The 24116-nt window shown below is 37.9% G+C and overlaps 1 protein-coding gene across 2 annotated transcripts in view; it reads left to right on the forward strand.

Moving 5' to 3' along the window:
* Window positions 1–23893, forward strand: part of AQP9 (aquaporin 9) — a 28966-nt gene extending 5073 nt beyond the window's left edge. For both annotated transcript variants that reach the window (XM_032990312.1, XM_032990313.2), the window contains exons 2-6: window positions 7613–7739; window positions 11282–11419; window positions 13944–14062; window positions 15704–15921; window positions 20286–23893. In XM_032990312.1, coding sequence (XP_032846203.1) covers window positions 7613–7739; window positions 11282–11419; window positions 13944–14062; window positions 15704–15921; window positions 20286–20448 — 765 coding nt within the window. In that variant the 3' untranslated portion in view covers window positions 20449–23893. The remainder of the gene's footprint in view (window positions 1–7612; window positions 7740–11281; window positions 11420–13943; window positions 14063–15703; window positions 15922–20285) is intronic.
* Window positions 23894–24116: the final 223 nt, after the last annotated feature.

The following is a 24116-nucleotide window of genomic DNA, read 5'->3' on the forward strand; positions in this document are numbered from 1 at the left end:
TTTTTATATAACGCTACAAACACCATGGGGCTTAGCAATGTTTGAACTCTGAAAAGCAGCTCTTATTTCACAGAGATCCATACATTAGGGTCTCTAACAGGAATACTATAGCGCAAGCAATGAACAATAGAAATCACTCATGAATCCAATGTAATAGAATTTAATCCTGCAGTTCCAGACCAAACCCGTTTATCATAAGATTCTTCCTTTCCCTACTGTCACCAACTCAGAGTCCTTTCTATTTCTGCAATTGTACCAGTTGTATACATTTTGACAGCATGAAATTTTGCTCATGATTCTGCTGAAGATGCGCAAACTCTTTCTCTTTCTTGTAACTGTATTAAATCATCACTGCAAACAGAAGTGAGAGTGGTGACAAAGACCCTTAGTTGTGCTGAGGGTAAGGAGATGTTCTTGAACACTGGTAGTATTTCTATAGTTTTACTATTATCTAAATCAATCAACTTTTTTTTTTTTTTTTTCTTCCTAAACAACACTTCTGTTTCCCTGAAGTCATTCTTCAATTCAGCTGAATACTTAGCAGTGTGAAAGAACTGAAACGAAGGCTACCTAATTGTTCTTTTAACCCGAAATGTTTATTTCGGCAAATAATTCTGAAAAGTCACCGGAAATATTTTGTTTTCAATACAAACTTAAGTTTTCCAGTATATGACATTTTAAACTTTCAGGTGACTCAGATGTTCTGTGTTGAATGAAAGTTTTAAGAGAATCAACTTCATCTCTGCAACATCAGCCCCAACACATAACTCAGCTCTCTCTTACTGTTTAACCAAGAGGTTCCAGTAAGTTGAACTTAATTCTCCAAGACCTTTTTCTGTAGATACACTTTTTTCCAGAAAGTTTGCGTTTATAGGACTGAAGTGTAGGCACTCTTCCTGAGCCTCATAGAAGACTTGCATCCTTTCAACATTCAACTGTGAGTGCAAAACTTGAATTTACATTTTACAGACACAAATTTACAGGCTGTTTTTTCAAAAGTTTTGCCAAATAAAAAAAAAAGTAATAAAAGTAATAACTTTTTTAAACTGTCATAAACAGTTGGAGAACAGAATAGAAGATAATAAATCCAGTTCATGCCATATAGTGAGTTTGTATCTTTATGATCTCAACACTTCAATAAACCATTCTGCCTAAAAGTTTATTCTCGTGAGATCTCCAATCCATGGTCTGGTTTCAACTCAGACTTGACTCAGGTTCCTCTAACCTATTCCTCAAAGGTTTCTTTACTATTAAAAGCATTCAGCTTTTTTTTTTTTTTTTTTTTTTTCCAACAGAAAACAGCTTAGGAAGATAACATACTGAGGCTTTACTCATAACCATGCACCTCCAACCATGAGGGCACAGCAAAGGTCCAGCCACCCTCTTCCTGCACCCAAAGCAAAGAGTACAAGAAAAAGATACAAATACCCTTATACTCCTAAGAAAGGACAGAAAACCTCCTTTCTCAGAAATTCCAATGCCCGTTCCTGCACTCTCTCGGAATGATACAATTCCCCAAGCACTGCTACAGAAACTAAACATGTTTTAAGAGTTTAGAAAGATTTTAATCTTTTCAATTGGTGTAGGAAGAGCAGAGAAGCACATCTCAGCTCCAGAATGAATGAGTAAACTGGGAGGGAAACAACACCCGAATAGGGCCCTTTTCTTCTCAAGAAGCTACTAGGTAAGATTTTCTCCCCTTGCCTAGCCTTTTCTCCCTGATCCATTTACAAGGGGCTGTGTCTCACTCCTGAAAGTTTGTATCTGAATATGTTTCATTTCCTTTCTCTCCTAAATTTCTATAATTTAGTAAGAAAATAATCTTCACTGAAGAAACTGACTCAAGCCAGTTGCCCTGTATAATTCAGGAAAGAAAACCATTTTAGCATTTCACAATGAAGAGTGCAACAATAATCATAATAAAATATAAGAGAATGCAGACCTTTGCATTCTCTCTAGGTGATTTCAAGCTTTTGTCTCCTATTGCATGTGCAAAAGCAGTAATAAAAATTTAAAAGCATCAGTTTATATAACACAGCATAGTCTGTCCCTCAGTATTTTTGCTGTGTTATTTCCCACAGAACAATCTGAACCAGATCTTTATATGTTTTAAAAGCTCTATATACACAATTCATCCAGTCTTATTAAATTTACATTCATGTCTCCAAGTAGTAATGCTTTCTGTCATTAAAAAAATGGTTTCAAAATGGCAATCATTTTAAGGCTTATGTCTATACTATTTAATTAACTAAATGATAAGGTTGTTTTTTCAAAACTTTATTTTATTAGAGAGCAAGCCTGAAAAAAATAAAGGGAAATCCATTTGAACCCAAGAGGATATTGGTTGTGTCCCAGGAGATCATCAGGAGAATGGATATAGTGATTTTTTATTACTCCAAGTTTGATTAAATTGTAACATACAGAAATCCTCCCTGCCCCCATCAAAATATTTAATTAATTATAAAATAAGAGTCATGTGCTTTTAAAATATTTTTAAAGTACTTGACTAGTAAGCTGTGTTTTTATCTCAACTTAAAAATTTTCAGTACTATCTGATTTAACAGAAGATAGCAAATATTAACCATGAAATTAGATGAAGATTGCTCTTTCCTGGAAGAATGGGAATTTTTGTAACTTGAATTTTTGCAGAGCTAATGCCCTGGATTTTAATAGATCTAATGTGTCTCTATTTTTGTTGCTGTTAGCATTACTGTTCATACTGAAAGAATGCTTAGGAGCACAGTCTGAATTAAAGCCCTACATAACACACAAACAGCAAAAATATGGCTCTATATGGAAAGAGATCCTAATCCATTACAAAACACCTTATTATGAAATGCAACAGATAAATTTTTAAGCAGACTTGCTTTGTAAATAAAGAGATTGGAAATGAAAGTGGGTTCTAAAATACACTTCAAATTAAAGAACTTTAGAAGGACACCATCAATTCAGTAATCAGCCTCCTATCTGAAAAGTTTATTTGCTACTTTTATAAGCAACACCCAAACTAACCATACAGAGAAATATTAATGGGGAGCAGGGGGAACTGTACATGACTACAGTAAACAGCAAACAACCCTCTAACATTTTCACGGGCAATTTTGGCCAAAGAAATCCCTACCTGCATAGAAGGGCAAATGCAACCAACTTCTCCCAATCCCTGAAGGACACTCTGCCTGTATCCCTGCTTTTAAGGGCCTAAATATGAATATGCCGTGCCAAGTCTGACTGCTTGGAGAAGTTATGGAGGTTTCCCTAAGAAGTGAAATACCAGGGCTTGTCTCATGTCCTCGAATGTCCCAGCAATATCATTCCGCTTCCACAGACTCAGAACAGGTAACTTTAGGATAGCAGAAGGACACTCACTGCAAGCACACAGCTGGAGCCTGACACGTGGCACTGGCCCTGAGAGCCTGTCCCCTTCACAGCACTGCGCACAGGAACATGCACAGGTGCAGCAGAATCCAGAGCAGCACTGCAGGTCTGTCCAGTCTGAAAAAGGAGAGCAGACAAGTCACAGGCTAGCAGGAAATGTCTGTCTGGGGAACAGTAGGAGAACACAGGTGGGAGTGTGGTGTGGGAGAGGGGCAGGGTTTCTGAACGAAGGCATCCTTACTGAAAATTGTGAATCGGTGGAGGGATCCTTGGAGACTCTTCATAATTAGCTGTGGTTGTTTAAGTATGATTCTGTCCTGAAAACTGACCAAAATAAAAATTCTGAACTATTTTTCTAGTGCTTCCTGATTGGAAGCGTACAGTTCATAATTAAATTTTTTTTTTTTTTTTTTTTGTAACTACTGACTCTGTATTACTTGTAGCACGCTGAATTCTTCTATTTGTGTAGATCAACATCAGTTGTGCAGCCATTGAGGCTATATTCCATCTGCAGGGCCAGCTATGGTACCCCACTGTAAGTATGTAACTCACCACAGCTTGGCAGCTGGTGATGTACAAGATATAAAACACACATCATTGTCTCCACATTGCTAAAAAGCAGGAGACTTGGCTGCTTCTTTAATGTTACAATAAGAACGCATGGCTGTGAATGCACACTACCACCAGATCTGTTCAATAATAAGGGGCCTTTCTTATATAAATATTCTGCTTTGAGATGTCTAAAACTTTACAGGCCATGTAGAGGAATACATTCCCTAAAATTCTAGGTTCAGATCTTGCAAGAAATCCTATTTACACTGAAAAATGCTGTTACAAGCATTTGCAAAAATCCTGAAAATAGCACAGATGGAGGCAAAATTATCTTTAGTCTCTCTGATAAATGGGATAGAGATAAAGTTCTGCAGGCTTTCAGGAGGTAACAAGGCATTATGTTAATTGGAGGCCAGTTGTTTTCCTTTCCTAACATCAGCCTTGTTACCCAAGACAAAGAGAAGGATTTAATGTCTATGAAGCAAGTTTTCAGGCAGAGAATATGCAGACACTTTTTCCACACCCAAACATGTTATTTATGACAGTGATCTAATTACTTTGTGAATTAAAAGTCTTTACTGAAACTACTCCAGTAAATTTAAACAGATCAGGCTGTAGACAACTGCTAAGATGAAATCCTGGTAACATAAGATAAGATAAAGAGATCTGGCTATATTCTGTAAATTAAACTCCCATCAACTCCATGTGCTTCAATCAATGAGTTTGTGTGGGTGCAGCTGGTGGATGAGTTTAGCCTAGAAACTTAGAATATTTAGTTACAACTTGATGATCTAGTTGGTCTTAACTCAGCCAAGCAAGGATTCACAGGGTATTAAATTGCTGCTCATGTAATTACATGATTAGGTGATAGTTTCCAGTTATGTCAACCTAGCTACAGTAGGTATGAGAAATTTTTTTTCTCTCCTTAAAATGACAGCAGATGGAGAAAATATTGCTGTGACATGGCTCAGATTTGCAGGTTCAGTTCCCAGTTCCCCCATCCCAGAATGGGCACACAGTGAAGGTGCCTGCAGTAATGTTCTTTCATTGTACATGAGCAGGGAGTCATTTACCAACGTCTGCATTCATGCTGGCTTGTATGCCACCTTCTTTGTAGACTGAGTTTTCTGACACTGGTTAGCACAAAAATGGAGTGTCTGGAGTTGCATATTTCCCTATGACGTGAAGAGCAGAATCTATTACACAAGAAACACAGATGTTTCTGTATGATTCTCCTCAGTTCTGGTAATCAGGAAGAGGAGGCCACAGTCTCCTTCTGCTATTTCCTTCCCCCTTGTGAATTAGTAGTTGATATACAGAGATGTGGTTACTGTTCTTTATCCTTTTGTATACCCATCTCCCCCACTCCTGTTCTCTTTTTTCATCATCCTTCCAGAAAGGGGTAGTATTTTCAAAATAATGGCCTTTTCTTTGAAGCTGCAAAGCTTTGTCTATGCCATTTCAGAACACAAGTGCATACCTGTAGAACTAACTGCTTGCCTGAATGCAAACTGCACCCCAGTGTACACAGGGCCCCAGACCGGCCTACTGAACTTGCCCCACATCTGAGCCATATCTTTCAGGAAATCTTGCTTGGTGCAATTTCTGCAACGCTCCCTTTAAGAAGTCTGAAAAATGAAGGCCAGAGCATGCTAGTTTCACCTCTTCTAGTCTTGTGCCCTAATCTTAAACTTTATAAATTCCAGTATACCCATTCTTTCCATATTAATTAAACATATAAATACATAATGAGTAGAATTGTCTCATATGAAGTTTAAAAAAAACTATGTCATTTCATCTGCGAACAACTAAAAATGTATCTTGTTTTGGTTTTATATCTGTATATGCATTTGTGCTCACTGTTATAACCGCTAGGTATATGACACTAATAGCAGTGAGAGAACATAGGCCTAACGTAAGCCTACGTCATCCATTGCACAGCAGTTGACTGCAGCTTGGAATATGTCTTGTAACTTCCAATTATACAGCCCAATAAATCACTGCTATCTACAACCACCCTACCCTTACGTAACCTGACAGCTGGAGCACTTTGGCACCAGACAGTGTTTTGTTTGCTTGCATGATCATAACCTCAAGGCAAGAACTGCACCTGGATATATGACACAGTCTCAGGGCACTTTTATAACAGAAACTCTGTCTGCATTGCAAAGCTGCTTAAGAGAGTAATTTTACTGAGAGCTTTTCTGTCACATTTTGGTATTAGTTAAAAACCTTGGGGAAGCAATGGAAACAAAAAAATGATTTTGCCTGCTTAAATTGCATCTATTCTAGCGGGACTTTCTTCTTAAACCTCAATCACCAAATATTTTTGGTATAGTCTGTTTCTAAGGCAGGGGAGATTTTCCCATTACTGTGCAGTTGCAACTGAAAAATAAGCATTTCTAAAAGGACTAAATTTTATGTATTCAAATATGCATAGTTAGGAAGAATATTTATAGTACAGTCATTTGTGACACACAATAATGTCAGAACACAAAACTGAAGCAAGGAGATAAACCAAAGCACCTGCACTGGCTAAGATGGAATGATTTTATAGGAAGAAAAAAAATAAGAATCCCATGTACCATCAAAGGAGGAACATATATATATATATATATTTTTATATATATATATCTATCTCCAATTTAACATCAAAGTAATTAAGATTGCTCAAGATAAAACTAGTCACATCCCAGAAATGGTATGATTCAGATCACTTACAGTTGCAGAGAAGCAAAAATTTTCAGACTACAGATATTATTTCATACCTTCCATAGCGTGTTAGGTCCTTATTCAGCAAAGCACTTAGGTAGATATTCAAAAAGGAGATTTTCAAAGATAAAAATTGATTTCTGGCAGAAAGAAGTCAGCTAGTCTATCTTAAACTAAAGGCCTTCTGTACCTTTGAAAAATCTTTCCTACCAACTTTAATAGGACCTAAGTATATGCTTGAAGATAAGCAGAAGCTTTAGAACTGAATAAATATAATCTTAAGTTTACATTTTAACGTGTTGCTGAACTTCATTGTGAGGGGAACCAATATAAAATGGAAACTAGTTCAAATCCATTGAGAATATTACAGTGTGATTTATTCAGGCATCCCCACTTCAGTTAACTGTTCAAGCTGCAGAGCCAGTAAAATATTTTAATAGAGCAATATATGACATCAAGGCAGCATAACAGTAACACACACTCTAATCTCCAGAAAGTTGTCTCATCCAGAGTTTCAGCATTAAACATTAAAAGGTTTTTCAACTATCTTTCAAACTTTTATAGTAATTTTTTCATTGCTTATAACAACAATCTGGAACTGAAAACTTACCACATAGAATTAATTCCCTCTTCACTTTCAGATGCAGAGATTTGTTGGGGAGGCTGTGGGATCTTGTTTAGGCTCCAAGTTCTGATCTGTATCCCATTGTTGTACTTGAAAACTGTTTTCTGGGGGGAGAGAAGTCCTTATTAGCAGGCATTCCTCCTGAACACAGAGCAGGAGAACGTAAAGAGCAAATGTTTATTGCAGCAAAGACAACAATGGCACACATGCCACTAATCTCGAATTCTAGTATTGTTTCAATATTTAATAACATTTTCAGCTATACCTGTACAGCAGCAGGAGTTGCAAACTAATCAATAAGATTTGAAAGACACACTCATAGTTTTACATTTATCTTTCAAAATACAGGCACTTGGATGTGGGTGTGTGGGACAGGCTGTCCTTAGCCGAGGAGTCCATGGTGGGCCCATGACAATATCAATTGGATTTGCAATGGCAGTCACCATAGCAGTGTATGTGTCTGGAGGGGTTTCTGGTAAGTGACTTTTTTTTCTTATATAGCATTTATTGCCATGGTTTTAATGCTACCTTATTAAGTTACTTCCATTTCATGGTATAAACAATTATGTATCTAGCAATAGCAAGCACTATTGCAGCAGAGTTTGCACCAGAGTTTCGCTAGTAAATCTTTTATGCTTGTTTTGTTTCCTTCTATTCTTTGTGTTTGACAAAATCTTCCATCAAATTCTGATCTGAACTACAGTGTGCAAACCTTGGCAAACCTCTGGCTTTTATAGAAAGTGGTCTGTGCAATCCAGAAATCTGCTCAGTCTTGCTTTGAAAATTCTGTCCAATAGAGATGATCCTGGACAGCATAGGCACTGTGTTTAAGGAAATAACCATGAAAAGCTTACACAATCCAGCAGTCGCCAGCTAAAATTGTTGCCAGCTAGGTAGAAGGAGCCACTAATGGGTATAATGAGCAGGGTTCACCTTAGAGAGTGCAATTTATCTCTTCGTGCCCTATGACAGGTAGTAGCAAGTCTGCTTCTGCCTGCTTATTTGAAGAAACAGCAAAAAGATTCAGTACTAGCAATACATTCTGTGATACACTGTCAATGTACTGCCATTGCCCCTTTGTTTCTGCTGTAACTTTTCCTCAATATATATTGGTCAGGAATCTCTCTTTTGTCTGAAGCTGGGCTAACTAATCAGTGTCTACACGTGCCATATTGGATGGTGCTTTGTCTCCTATTTCCACCATTCAGTTTGGCCAAATTAATATCAGAAATATTAGTATAACTGCTTTTAACATTTAAATTTTCCATTTAAAATAGAAAATGATGGATTGCAGTAATACACAGTGTTGTGTATTATAATACACAATAATCCATGTTGTATGTGGAGTTTACATTACCCTCTTAAAGCAAATGGTGCCCTTGTACTCTAGTTCTCATAGAGGCATTTTTTATCCTTGGTAAAGCCAATCTGGGCAGATATCTCTAGGTATAACTAGGCCATTATAAATAGTTGTTATAGCAGAAATTACGGTGGCCATTTCTCTTCTCTTGTACAAATTCATTTACAGAGATACCATACATGAGGAGGTCTCTAAGTTCACATTAGAAAGTCCTCAAGGTACTGCAAAACAGGCAGGTCTTGTTACTGTCATTGAAACAGAGAAGAATGGTTCCTAAATACCACACAAAGTTAATTCAGCAGTACATTCCTATTATCTGAATAATTTTAAACTACAACTTTTATTTTACATGTAGGCACATAAATTCTTCTAATGCAGTATCATGACAAAAAACTTGTAAAGACACTAACCTGTCCTACATTTGTAACTTTAAGGGATATTCATCTCCATTATATAGAAGATTAGAGTTCAATCCCAGCAGGGCAGAGCAGTTGCAGATGTTGCAGTATTGTGCTTCCTGTGTTTTTCCCATGACAAAGGATTCTGCATGCAGTGCATTTTCTCTGTGAAAGAATAGGAACAAATATTTCAATAGGCTGTGACTATCCAACATATGATTACTAGTGGACACTTTAGAATATCAATTTCTATATAGAATCTGTTAGCAAATTCTGTGGCTCTTCGGCCATGAAGTCTCGTGTTTAAGTACTGCTAAAATACTTTGCATCAGTTCATTATGAAATTCTAAATTCATTGGAACATAAAATATATTGTCCTTACACTTGGTGAATTTAAGCCCTTTCATCTAGGAAAATTCCCCTTTTTGCTTTTCTTCTAATTTCCCACAATGTCTCAATAATTTCCCACCATCTTTTCCAACTTAACATTTCAAACTCATGATCACTGCAACTGCAAAAGAATGGGGAACACACTGTCCAAAGCAGACTTTTTTTTTTTTTTCTTTAACCAGGAAACTACTAGTGGCACAGGAACCAAGAATCTTTTAACTCCCCTATGTCAGCGTGAGAGCCTTCAACTAGCTTTTTCCTTTTCAGATTTAATGTTAAGCAGACATCTCTAATATTATTACTACTTGTTCTGACCATCATAATCACCCTGTATTATATACAGGTGGGGAACAGTATCAGGTGTTGAAAGAAAGGAAAATGATTAATTCCAGACAGAGTAGAGAACAAAAGACAAGATAACAATTTATCAAAATTCACATGAAGGGCTGTTAAATAAGGTGCCATCCATCTATTTTCTCTGTGCTGAAGAATTTGAAACACAGTGAGGAATTCAAAATTAATTCAAGACTGGTATTACCAGGTCAGACTTTTGGAAATGATACAAAGAAAGTTTTATCCAGCTTGTTATCTGTGTTTGTCAGTTCATTATGTATCAAAGGTGCCTGGATTTCATAAGATAATGACTCACTGACCTGAAGAGCAAACAAACACAGAAACTGTACATAGAGGGCCTTTCTCCATCACTAGCCTTTGACAGACAAAGGTCATGCTCTTTTAAATATTTTATTAAAGACAAAGGCCATTTTTTTCTGGTAACCACACAGGCTGAAATGAGACTTTACCTGGGAGGTAAGCAAAGAATTCTCTATGTCCTTGCAAAACTTGAGTTTTACTGTATTTTTACTGTAGAGTACTGTTTCATCTGTTTATTTATTTGACAATTTGTATTTCTTAAGTATCAACTACATATTTGTAAAAAATGAAGTTTTCTAAAAGCATTCAACACTTTTTTTCCCGTGTTGATAAGAGATGTAGAGTGAAGTGACTAACATGTGACATCATAAATATATTTTAGAAATTGTCACAAAGAATTCCAATGTTGCTGAAATATTTTCCATGTGTGAGTTTAGGTATAGCTACTCCTAAATACAAATTCCACAGGAAATAGAACTCTCTGTTTCAGCGTAGCTACTTTATCAGTTTCCTTATCATGGACCTTTCTTGGAGGGTATAAGAGCTTGACGAAAATGTGTGATGAAGAACTATGCACTGCTGGCCCCAGATCCCATCTAGGCATAGCTCACCAACAGTCAGCATGAAGCCAGACAGCTCTAACATTATTTTATTTTATGTTCATGAAAAACTGAGTTCCTAAGTAACCCCAGGTTGAAGACAGGGACATAAACATGACTGAAATCAAGGGTACTCCAGATCTACCTCAAGATACATGATCAAGCCAGTAACTGTCCTTAATCTTAATCCATGCTTGATAAACTGAAAGAACTCTCTGCTGCTCCAATCCTCCCTTAAAAATAAAAAACCAGAGCCGTTAAGGAGAGACAATATGTGCAGAATGATAGACCCTCCCATCACAACTGATAGGGCAGATTTAGGCTTCTTCTAGAAAAGTTGTCTATAGATCTATAGACTATATACTGCAAAACAACAGTCTGATAAATAGCAGTCTGCAAACATCAAGAGGAAAGCTGAATCTTGGTGGCTTTTCCCCTCCCACCTCTAATCTCATCCAACTTGTTTCAGTTCAATCACAGTCAGCATTTAATTGCAAAATAACAACTAGAAAAGTATATACTAGTCTCGTGCCCAGAAGTGCCCACATTTTTACAAATCCTTCACCTATTCTCATCTGAGTCATCCATATGACTTATTTCGTGATTTATTTTTCAGGTGGTCACATAAACCCAGCCGTTTCATTAGCCATGTGCGTGACTGGAAGATTAAAATGGACCAAATTACCAATTTACATATTAGCACAACTCCTGGGAGCATTCATTGGAGCAGCAGCTGTCTTTGGGATTTATTACGGTGAGTACACCTTAGACATGCTCACAGGACAAACCAGAGGTCAGGAAGTCTCTAAGGCCCCAATTTTTCCATGAATACCAAGCAGGCAGAGGACTCTATTCACACAGAATGGCAGGACTGAAGCTAAAACCATAAAGAAGAAAGGAAGAAGCATAAAGAGTTTGAGGGGGGGAAAAAAGGCTCAAGCATTCCAGGTATCCTACAACTTTTCTGAAACACTAATACTCCAGGAAATGTTCTGAAATTTAGAAAAATTATTCATGGGAAATGAGATACTCTGAGATCATGTACTTCTCAGTAAGGATTTTAAATTACTTAATAGCCAGGATATAGGGCTATTCATCTTCCAAGCAAATTAGAAACATTAAAGACCTGATCCAAGTGCCTGTAGGCAAGTATCACCAACATCGTTCACTGAGGTTACAGGATATGAGATCAAGTACTTCCTGACTAAACTTCAGACCACCCTAGAGAAGTAGTTCTCCAAGGCAATGAACTCCAGGTAGAGCGATGAAGGGGTCACATACTGGAAGGGAGGGGGGAATTAAAAATTACCCGTATCCTTGAAGGATGTTTCTTTTACACACTGTGCCACATAAGCAAAAAACTTAGAAACAGACTGCCTGACTTGATGAATCCACTCAGTTGGATCAATTGCTTCAGTCACCTGCTACAACACTCCTTCTACTGACCCAGCCTATCTCTTCCAAAGCCTCTCTCTTATGGGCATTATGTCTGCAGGCAGTGCGGGGTCTAGGTGCAACAGAGACAAAATGAAAATGGAAATGCCTGTTGTATATCATCTAGGTGCTCAGTACCAGTAGTAATCACAAACAGAAAAATCTTTAGGAACTGGTTTGGGTTTGGTGGGGTTTTTTGTTTTTTTTTTTTTTTTTTGTTTGTTTGGGGATTGGAGTGTGGGGGAGGGGGAGAGTTGTTTGTTTGTTTTAAGGTTAGTGTTATAATCTGGAAACTGGGGGATTCCAGAACAGGATTTCTACTTTAGTCTAAGTCTTCCTCAGGCCAGACAGCCAAGATAAGTGCTGCAGCCAGCATGCAGCAGTACACCAACATGCACATGGGGCTGGCAGTGGATTCACTGTGTTCTGCCAAGGGGTAGCAGTAGGATAGGGAGTGAAGATAGGGAATTTAGGGTTAGGGTTAGGGTTAGACACTTCTTCCTGTTATTCAGGAACGCAATTTTTTTCTCATATCCCTATCTCTGCTCAAGTACTTTGCCCTCCTCTCATTAATTACCAAGCCTCTTCTGTACTTTTTCTTTCCTGCAACTTGCAGGAGTGTTGTGTACTCATTGAGCTGAAAATTCACTGGTCAAAAAACAGACATAGGAGCTCAACACCTCCACCTTCCCCATACACACATTTGAGCTAGGTGCTTTCCTTTTCAGCAATGGCCCTGAAAGAGTGCTAGGCTACTGAACGAGGCCTTTCTAAAGACGTACAAAATAATTCACAACTGAGAAATTTTCTTTTCCTTATCCTATTTTTTTCTAATAGTTAAATGCAACAGAATAATCTGACACTGTAAATGAGAGAGCCTGACCAAAGCAAACAACAAAATACTCTCTGCACCCATGTCATGGCCTTAAGCAAAGCTAGAAAAAACAGGAGCAAGGAGAAATAGATTTGTCTGCTAGCTTCAAAAGCTAACAATCCTTACCATGGCTACCATGGGAGATGGGGAGCTGTTTCTTTACTCACAGGTATCACCTCATCACTGGATCCACCAGTGAAATAAAGGCATAAGGTTTGTTATTCATGTCTGTCTACGCAGATTTTTGAGTTCTTCATCTTACTGTCTTCCTATTTCTAACATTTCAGGGCTTGCCAAGGCAGCAAATTATTCTGATACAGAAGTCATATTATGCTATTTAAAATATGCTATAAATATACATGTATTAACAATATACACAAAAATATGCTAACTTAAATATACCAAGAACTGAAATTTTGGGGCTAGCCTCTCTCCTCACATCTCGGATGACTAGCATAGCAGTTGGAGGTAAAGCCCACCAGAGTGAAAAATTCAAACTCCTTTAGAAGAGGAGGTCTCCCAGGAGAGTTAATTCCCAGAAGTCATTGCACAACTGTCAAATGGAATATCAGTAATTCCTGGCGTCTAGGAATCCACAACAGTACAATCAAGACACTATGCATTTTTCATGGCATTATGCCAAATATAGCACCTCTTACAGAATAATGCAACTATGTTCAGAATCAGAAAATGCTCCTTGGCACTGAGTTTGAAGCAATGAGCAGGGGAATAAACAGCCCCATTTTGAAAGCTGTGATACATACAACAAGTACTTCAAGGCACAGGAGGAGAGATGAGACAGGAGGGTATGATTAGTACATCACCTCAAATCTGTTAACTGTGCTCCCAGAAAAAAACATAGGTTTCAGTTGAGAATGTGAAGTGCACATATATATACTACATATATTCTAGTTCTAGAAAACCTAGTGGTTATGAAGAAGTGCAACCAGGTAATGGCTGTTTTCTACAGATGCCTTTATGGAGTATAGCAACGGAACACTTGAAGTCATAGGACCTAATGCAACAGCACATATCTTTGCAACATATCCAGCTCCCTATCTGTCCCTCATGAATGGATTTGCAGATCAGGTAAGTGCATTTGCTGTCTTGATTCTACAAATTGAACATAATGAAAACTAAAACTAAGCAATAAAAAAAATACACAGGTCTCTAGCTGGTATGATGAATCTCACCATTTTGGTCATACTTCACTGTGTACAAGAGCAATGAGAATGCAATGCTGTTTTCAGGGGTCACATTTTAGTTATATTTTATAAGCAAGATAATTTCAAGTTGTACAACAATTAATATGACGTATGTGAAAAGAACTCTACATGTATTTAATGCAATATATATAAGAAGTTTTCTCCAGAGTAAATCAATGTTTCTCCATAAACTTCAGCAGAGCTATGTCCATTTACATAAAAATAGACTATTTTGTGAACCTATTATTCATTAAGTGATGATTAAGCAGCCAGTTTAACACACCTTGAATGACTAGGTTTTCTGCTACCATGAAACCTCCTCTTCAAACTTCTCTTTGTAAATAGATTTGTATTGTTATTTTTAAAATTACTGAATCTGAAAAAACATTCATTTTATTTCCAACCTGTATCCTCTAATCCCACCTACCCAACAGTGAAAAATCAAGTTTCATATCTTCTACCTACTTCTAATCAATTTTTCCGTTTTCTTCAGGCATACCTGAAATAAATATTGCGTTAAGTAAGCTATGAAAAACTAGGAATTGATGCAGCACAGGAATTCCTTACGTAAAGGACTTGAAGATTATGCAATATGATTTAAAAAAAAATCCAAACCTGGTTTTGAAATTTTGTAAGGAGGACAATTCTGATCTTTGGATCAGTCAACAGTCTTTTCCATTAGACCTTTTTACCCACAGATGTTTTAAAACAAAATTAAAAACAGATGAAATAAAAATAATTTTTATAACCACTAAACTTAAACTTGTTTAAATCAGTATAGAAGTGGAATATTTTGATATCACTGAAACTTTTGTCTGCTTTTCCCCAAGTTAATTATTAGCAAAATTGATATTTACAAAGCATTTGATTTAAGCAGAGCAGCACTTCCATCAAAGTAGTTCCAAGAAAATTTCCTTCATCAGCTCAATTAGCATATGGAATACTGAGGTCACATTACAGTTACACATGCAACCTTAATTTAGGTAATTCCTAATTTCTTAGCTGCTCAGTTTTGACTTTGTAGACTTCACTCTTTTTTCTTCTGTTATATAATACCTAGATAAAGAGGTGCATATTTAGTCTAATTTATCAGCATAAGCTACAGTCACCTAAAACACTTTTATATCAGTGTATCAGATTGTATTGGTATAGCAGAACTACCAAAGATCAAGTAAATGAAACTGCTAATTTGATAGGGAAAAGTGTGGAAACAAAACATTAGACCTCACAATGGAGTCTATGTGTGAACCCTCTATTCTTTCCACACCAGGTTGATGCAGATATTTTTTCTGTCAAATGCCCTCAGCACATTTCTTGTCTTTGTCTTTCAGCACAGATAACAAAGCTTCTCATTACTGTGAAGTAGAGAGGCACTGGGTTCCAAATTTTGCTACTCTGTATAGTAGGATAAACCCAAATACCAGCTCTAAGCCACCACAATACACAAAACTGCCATAGTCCCTCTTTCATTATTGGAAGGAATCTGCACATATTTATTCAACGTTCTTTTCTTTGCATTGGCCAGGTGATGTCAACAGCTGTTCTTCTTCTGGCCATATTTGCTATTTTTGACACCAGAAATAACGGCGTACCAAAGGGCCTGGAGCCAATTGCAGTAGGACTTCTTATAATTGTTCTTACTTGCTCCTTGGGAATGAACAGTGGCTGTGCCATGAACCCAGCCAGGGATCTAGGCCCAAGGCTCTTCACAGCAATTGCAGGATGGGGGATGGAAGTATTCACGTAAGTATGCCTGGATATGAAATAAAATGCTCATGGCTAAAACTTTTTCCTAGGAAAGTAAGATCCTGATCCAACATGGTACCAAGTCATACTTTATATACATATAGGTAATTCTTTGCATACCTGAAGCAGCTATTCATGCACTTTAAGCCAGACATCCTCTAGGAACTGGGCTTTAAAACGGATTTCCTGCTCCTAGGGCAAATCAAACACACATTATCTCTAATATTAATCATTGTTTCATGCAGAGCCTTCCCAAAATACTAGAGAATCTTAGAGGTCACTGAAAATATGAGTGCTTTCTCCTCTTGTCCTGTAGCATTCAGAAAAAAAATTAAATCATGAGAGAGTTAGGTGGGAATATTTATTGCGTGCTGTAAAAACACAGACATATCAGATTGGCCTATTATTACTACTGAGTTATTGCAGAAATATACAACAATCTAAAAGCCTGACTTCCTGCTTGGCAGTGAAGGAGTGAATGAAAGAAAGCTCCCTTCATTTTCCCACATTTCAGAGCATACTCCCAAATCCCTGTGCATGCGTGTGCGCACGCACACACACGCTCTTGGCTGGCCAAATGCACAGCTAATTATTTGCACATCAAATCCAGTTTACACATATCCAGTGTAAGAGGCACTCTGGGGTATCTAAGTAAGAGTAATCTGTCATCAGGAGGTAGATCTTTTGGTTTATTTTTGTATAGTATCTTTTCCAGTTATTTACAAGTCGGAATCCCCAGAAGTACTGCAGACCACTAGAGAGCTGTAGTTAATAGAGAATTCACTTTAGCTACTTCACCATGTACAAATAATCTGTATTTATTTAGTATTAGTTCCATCTACACAAATCACATGCTTAGTAGAGGAGAGCAGTAGCAAAGCTTTTCTCTTACAAAAAAAAAAAAAAAAAAATTGGCATGGCTGTAGGCCAGATCCAAAGCTCAGATGTAACACAGCTCTGGTGAGCTGCTAGCAGAATGTCAGCTCTCTAGCCCAGTTACCTCTAAACTTTTCCACCCCAGTAGCTCTTACCACTGTACCATTAAACTGCACTTTTTGAAAAACAGCAGCGCACAGATTCTCTTCTCCAAGGATTCTCCTCCCTTGTGCCTATTTAATTGTAAGTTGTTGTTGACTATGATGTTAATTATAGTGTCATGTACTATAATCTGTAATATATTATGAAGTTGGCGATTACGTTGCTGAAAAAGTATAGAACCCTGGCTGTACTGTGGTCTAGTCACAGAATACATGTGAACTCTCCTCCTTTCCAAAAGAGAATTAAGCCAGGGGACACAGGCTACAGTGTGGTTTCCCCAGCCAGGGCAAGACAACAGATGTAGTCAGCACTGCAGCCTGCTCCTGCAAACTGTTCCTCAACAGGAAGCAGGTACCACAGATTGCAACTGTTCTCATCATTAGAGACAACTGCTGACTTTAGAGGCTTAAATGTTTCTAGTGTCCCAAAACCATGGAGATAACCAGGAGTCTTCCTTAAGCACGTGCTTAATATTCTAATAAACTTAAAAGTTTTGGGTAGTGAAGTTCTGTCTGTAGTGAGAAAACAGCCAGAGCTTTGAATACACCAGACTCAGGATTTTGACAAGCATAATGGAGCACGAAATGGGAACGAGAAAGTGAGAAATGGCTCCACAGATCAGTATTTCACAGCAGCATTTGAAGCTAGCCGCAGAATATTTCATTTCTAGTTTATTCTGGGTTCTTTTGCACCTTTGCTGAGGCCGGGGCTGGCCGGCAAAGGCAGCAGCAACGACAGTGTTTGCCCCGCTCGGTGAGAGCGCACCTCCGCCGCGGCGAGCAGAGCCCGGGAGCCGCCGGGAGCCGCCGGGAGCCGCCGGGAGCCGCCGGGAGCCGCCGGGAGCCGCCGGGAGCCGCCGGCGCGGTAACGCTGACACCTCGTGGCCGCCGGCCCCGCGGACAAGTCACCCGGACTAAAGTGCAGTTTGGAAGGAGTCAGGAGGCACACCTCTTGTCTACACCGAGATTTGGATTTCAAAGTGGCCTCTGAAATATTTTGCATTCTTCCCAGGAATAGAACAGTGGTCAGACACGTTGCACACTGCTGAATGCCTGAGTTATCCTGGCATTTCTTACAGCAAACAGTGTTATCTCACTGCCCCACAGCAGTTGGCTAGGTGAGAAATGTATTTGCAAGCCTAAAATGGGCCAAAGTTTCCAGTCCATGTAGCCTACATGCTGTAATTTCCTGGAAATTCTTGCAGTCAACCAAAACGGCACTTGCGAGGCCTATGCACTGTCTCCTCCCCTTCACAGGTGGCTCTCTCCTGCTCTGCCCAACAGCAAAAACACCTGATGACAACAAAGGCATAGCTGGATGTTTTCCTGCCAAGCTGGCAGCAAAGCTCTAAGCGAGGATAAAGCTAGGGTATAAGGAAACTGAGACTTCTTCAGTGAAACTATGCTTGTCACAAAGAGCTCTTGCTCCTGTGTCAATGAAGAAGTATTGAATGTCATGTAAACTCATAACTCAGCTGTGTCCTGATCTCATTTCAGCTTTGGCATTGCCCTCTATAAAGACTTTACACCCATCATCTTAGCAGAGGGTGTCTAAAGTGCAGCTGACAGCAGCTGCTGCAAATTCAGGCCATGAGAAGGTCATGCAGGAGCCAACAAGGCACATGTCAGTTTATGGAATAAGCTGAGAGAGAAACCTGCCAAAAACCACCTTCATTACATGCCCACATACACACAGAGGCACACACAAAGGAATACATGCAAGTACTTGATACAGATTTTGTTGTGCTGATTAATTCAATAAAACCTTAGTCCATACTTGTTCCAAAAAATCAGGGGCTCAACAGACATTCATGACTCAACAACAAACAGATGTATAAACTCAGTAGAACAGTAGCAGGAGTTATTTTATATCCTCAGGGCAAAATATAAATAAATCCGAAGGCAAAATATACTCATCCAAGGCATTTCTGAACAAGGAATATTATCATCAATAGGGCACTGTGAGATTAGCCCTGTTCTATTCTTGTGTTGTGACTTAAACACAAGTTCACTTCTGCATACATCTATACAAGTGAGTACTGAATAATTATCCTTACAGTTTAAAAATTCCCCTGGCAGCTTCCTGTAAAGTTCCTCTCACAGACGAATTTGTTGCTTTGTATTTCTGAGAGAAAAAAAAAAAAGTTACTTCTCCATTTTCAGTGTGCATGAAATCGAGGCGGCTGGGTTTTCACTGCAGACTAGCATATTCAATTAATAAAGCATGTTATCAAATCAAAACACCTTCATGCACCAGGACAGTTAAGAAAGTCTGTGCTCTGAAACCAATACTCAGTAATTTACTGTCTGAGTGTGGACCTCCAGGAAAGGGAGAGCAATTCTACAAACCAGGTCTCCTGCATAAAGAGATTGTTATTTTTTTATACTGTTTAATGGTGGGCTTGTTTTTTAAAAAATGTTCATAAATCTACACATTTAAAATTAAATCCTAGTAATTGCGCAAAGCAAATGGAAACATTTCAGTGGAGTAAATATGCTGGACTTTCTTACTGAACACAGCAATTGTAAAAAAAGGTAAAGTTTTAGGTGTATAAAACTTCTAAATGCTCATCTACTTCTTTCTGAAAGGCCCCACATTTTAAACACAAAGACACTAAATCACAAAATCTGAATCTTGACCACTCTAGTCAAGTATAATCCACTTTATAGTCACTGTGTTTTATTACCTTCTTTAAGGCAGATAAAATCAAGTGTAATCTATCATGCTTGTCAAGATGAACACCATATATACTATTGCAGGCCTGAACCTGCAAACCTCCATGCAGATGAGATAACCTGTTTTTACAACATACATTTGTATCAGTCATGAGCATCTGGCAACAGCCTCACTCAAGATTGCTGTGCAATAAGTGTGTCCCTGTTCATTTCATTGTAAGTCAATGCAGCACGTTTTCCACAAGGGAGAAATTATCCCCTGCCCCCCAAAAAGACATGCAGTCAAGAGGCCTTATTTTCTAAGGTGCAAGTACAACACATAGACCAACTTGCCTGGTGGTTGTTACTTAGCATTTCAATCACAACAGAGTCAGGACAGATAGGGGTGTCATCCAGTTACAGAAAAGTGAGGCAAAATAGAAAGGTCTACAGTATAACCAGTGTCATGCCACCATCTTTGTTTACTACCAATAATAAGGTAGGGTGTTCCCTAGAGTAACAAATAACAGTAACTCTTGTTTGTTTGTTTGTTTTTTATTTTTTGTTTGTTTGTTTTGGGTTTGTGTTTTTTTTTGTTTGTTTTTGTTTTGTTTTGTTTTGTGTTTTTTTGTTGTTGTTGTTGTTGGGTTTTTTTTAATTGTCTTACAGGGCTGGAAATAATTGGTGGTGGATCCCTATTGTTGCACCTATGCTGGGAGGTGTACTTGGAGCAATGACCTATATTGTTTTTATTGAAATTCATCACTCGGATACTCAGCCAGGAGAAGAAAATGATGTGTATGATAAATACGAACTGACTAATATGGAGTAAGAAGTGAAGAATCTTGTCTCTCATTTTGTTGTGCAACTTTTATGCAAATGATTGATTGGACCATTTTCTAGAACTTGTATGCCTCAATTATTCACATTTCAAAGCAGAAAACCTATGCAGAAGACAAGTTCAAAACTGACCTCTTTCCGTGAAACATCAGGCTAATCATGGGGAACTTGGAGGTGGGAAAGGTAAATTGTTCTTTTCATATGGATTTCAGATCAAGTTATCTCCTAGGTGAAATTAGTAAAATGATGCACTGACCTGTTAATTCAACACATATGATCTTAATCATGTTGCCTAATTACCTGAGAATAGACGAGATATTATTATGAAACTGCATGCCCAGGTAGTTAATTGGTTCAGTGCTGAATTAATGTGTAAGAGCATCTCTCTCTATAGCCATTATTTAAGAATGGCTTGTCTGAAAATTAGAAACAATACCCGAATTGCTTAAATGTCAATTGAAGTAGTTTTAAATAACTTATTAAATTTTTATGGATCCACTAATTGAACAGCAAGAAATCAACTCAGCAGTGATGAAGTTTAGTAACTCAGAATATGATCACAAAAGGTAAAAACTGTGTGTGAATAGATCAACACTAAAAAGACAAAGCTGTACTTCTGCACAGGTTCTTCGTTGTGATAATGTTCAGTTATTCTTAAACTATTTACATTACATTTATGCTATCCAGTATTAAAAGCCTAACCTAGAATATTAATCTGAACCTCTTCCACTGTGCTTTCTGGATAAAATTAATTCCTGTGGAGATGGGCCAGCAACAGAGTCTTACACTGTGCAGAGGTCAGCACAAGGCCTATGTCTGTATAAGCTTTAAAGAGGACTTCAGCTGATGATCTACATTGGGTGATTTAATCTGCTTTGTGGGAGCAATTTTTATTTTGGTAGCAGTAATTAAAATTATAAACTGATCTCAGAACTAGTTGTAGAACTGAATTCCCCAAAAAAGGCCAGATCCACATCAGAGTTCTGGAGATATAGGTTTTCTCTCACTAAGGAGAAGTGGTTGGACATACACCGCTTTCTTAATATCCAGCCTTGAAAAATGAAATTATTTCTGTTTAATCATTGTGAATTGAATGTATTCAATTAAATCAAAGTTCATTTCTAATATATACATACATATATGGTTGGTGGCAGTGATCATGAATAAATACATGTCCTATTCAGTGACGTTCCTGAGCTATTTTCATGGCAAAACTTCAGGGTACCAGTTGAATGCACTCATTTTAGTGTGCTCTTCCTTTTCAATTCCTAGAACTCTGCTCCCCAGAATTCCACACTATTTTCTGATTTCACTCCTAAAGGGAGGAACCCTTCATGTTGCCAGTAACAGCCTGTGTACTTTGGTGAGGTAACCACAATAGTGGTTTAGAAAATACTGTGGTCAGAATCTGCCTCAGCATTTGGGCAGATCAGGCCTGTGTCACTACATGTCTTTATCATGCTCCCTGGTATGCCAAGCGAATTCATAGCAGCAAAAGGGTAGAATTAGCAGGTCAAGCAAAGTTTTGCTTGCTGCAGCTGTAAGTCAGATGCTGCTGTATACTCAAGGGAGTACAATTCCAATTTTAATTACGTTTTTGAAGAAAACTTACAAAACAGTAACGAACTCGGGTTGACTAGAGACCATATCAGCCATGTGCAAAATGCTCATTTGATTCAGCATTTCTCTGCTGTGGGTTAAAAACCGATACAGCTGCATTATATCATTATCTGGAGAGCAGCAATGGCAAGAAGGGAGCATTTACAGAATCACTCCTCAATCTGAGCAGAGGCGGATACAGGAGAATCAACAGTACAACGTGGAAATTATTCCTAACTCTAGGCCTTATATTGGCAGCACATACAAGCTGTCCTGTATATTGATGAATTGCATTACATAAAATAAGATGGTATGTAAAACCAATTGCAGACTGAGGCTCCTTTTGCTCCCCCTTGCAATGAGCGCTGTCACCCTTCGGTGATACCTGGCAGGAGCACTCCTAGGTGTCTGCCAACCATCTGTGTCTGGAGAGGGATTACAGAGGTAGAAACAGTCAGACGGCTACCCTCAGATCTGAAAGGCACTTCCTCTTCCACTGATGCCAACATCTAACATGAAATATCTGTGCAGAAAATAGACAGCTAAGTAACCAGAAGTAACCAATTTTGTTCAGAATGGTAGGGGCAGGTTATCACTTATTGTGCTACAATTTTGCATAGTCAGTTCGTTTTATATGCCTCATGATATTGCTTCCTTTAATATATCATGAAAAACGAGAGCAAAAGCAGAATACATCAAGAATGAGAAAGGGACAGTTTATTTATACAACCTACTGAGCAACCAGCTCCCAATTACTGTGTGTCTGTGCATTGGTCAATGTACATAAAGTTGTACACTTTCTCAAAATCCTTATGATCACGATAGATACTGCCTGTAAATCAATGTGAAATCTTTTTTCTCCTACTTATGCCATTCCTATGCACTGAATTTCTAAAAAAGTGATATTTACTCATCTGAAGTTATCAACATGCAAAACATAAACAGTGACACACTAATGTGATAACATAGCAATATCTAAAATACGCTCTCAACAAGTTGTTGTCAATTCTGTGTTTGCTTAAAGAACTTATTTTTAAATTTTTATTAACCATTACTTATGTTTGTAAATTCTTTGAAGACACATGGTACTAATATCACAATTCATCCTGACTTCACAAAAGCCAGAATTTCATTCAGGAATAAGGTGTTATAGACCTGTCTCAGATTTTACATAATTTACATTTGTAAGTGTAAGAATTAATTCCTGCTTTAGGGACAAAACTCAGGTGAGTCTTAACTACAGAACCATGAACATCTCCAGAATATAATGGGAACAATAATAATCATCTCATGCCATACGTTTACACAGACATCATGATCTGTTTAGTGCAAAACAAACAAGTATTTTTACTTTGCATAAACTATGCAATTTTCTAATATCAACTGATATTCAGTGGTCACACATGTTGAATTAATATAATACTATTGACAACAAGAAATAGTTTTTCAAACTGTAAGATATTCTGGTTAATGAATTAATATTATTTCAGGCTTGATTGTTTTAATGTTGAAAAAAAAAATCATTTTGAGAGCATTGCTCAACTTTCAACATGTGTTTGTTCTTTGTCTTTTTTTGGGCAAAGTGTTTGTTCTTTAGAGCTAAACTTAGTACTGAAGTAATTTGGAGAGTGATCCTGCAAATAGTACTGGGTTAAAGGTTGGCTACTGCATGTCGTTTCATAGAAGCCAGTGGAATTATTCACAACGGGAGGCAATACAGACAAGGATAAGTGCTCAGAGAATCGAGCTCAGAGTGTAGTGGAAACTGTACTTTCTTGTAGTTTTGACTGTGGATCTGGATGAGTGTGTTGTGGTTAAAAATAAAGAGTCAATCCTTATTAAATGCATTCCAGTGCTATTTTTGTAAAAAAACTCTCCCCTCTGGCACCTAAAGATCTATTAAGAAATAAATAGCTGCCTATTGTGACCTACAACATTTTACAGCCTTTTGCTGGAAGAACACATTGACTAACAAGCTGTATTCCCAGAGTGCAGACCCTGTGGCAGATTTTGTGGGTCAGAAGCAGTGCCAAAGCAGAGAAATGCTCACATATGAGTGAT

The sequence above is a fragment of the Tyto alba genome, unplaced genomic scaffold (genome assembly GCF_018691265.1).
Source record: "Tyto alba isolate M040663 unplaced genomic scaffold, T.alba_DEE_v4.0 Super-Scaffold_41, whole genome shotgun sequence".
NCBI lineage: Eukaryota > Metazoa > Chordata > Aves > Strigiformes > Tytonidae > Tyto > Tyto alba.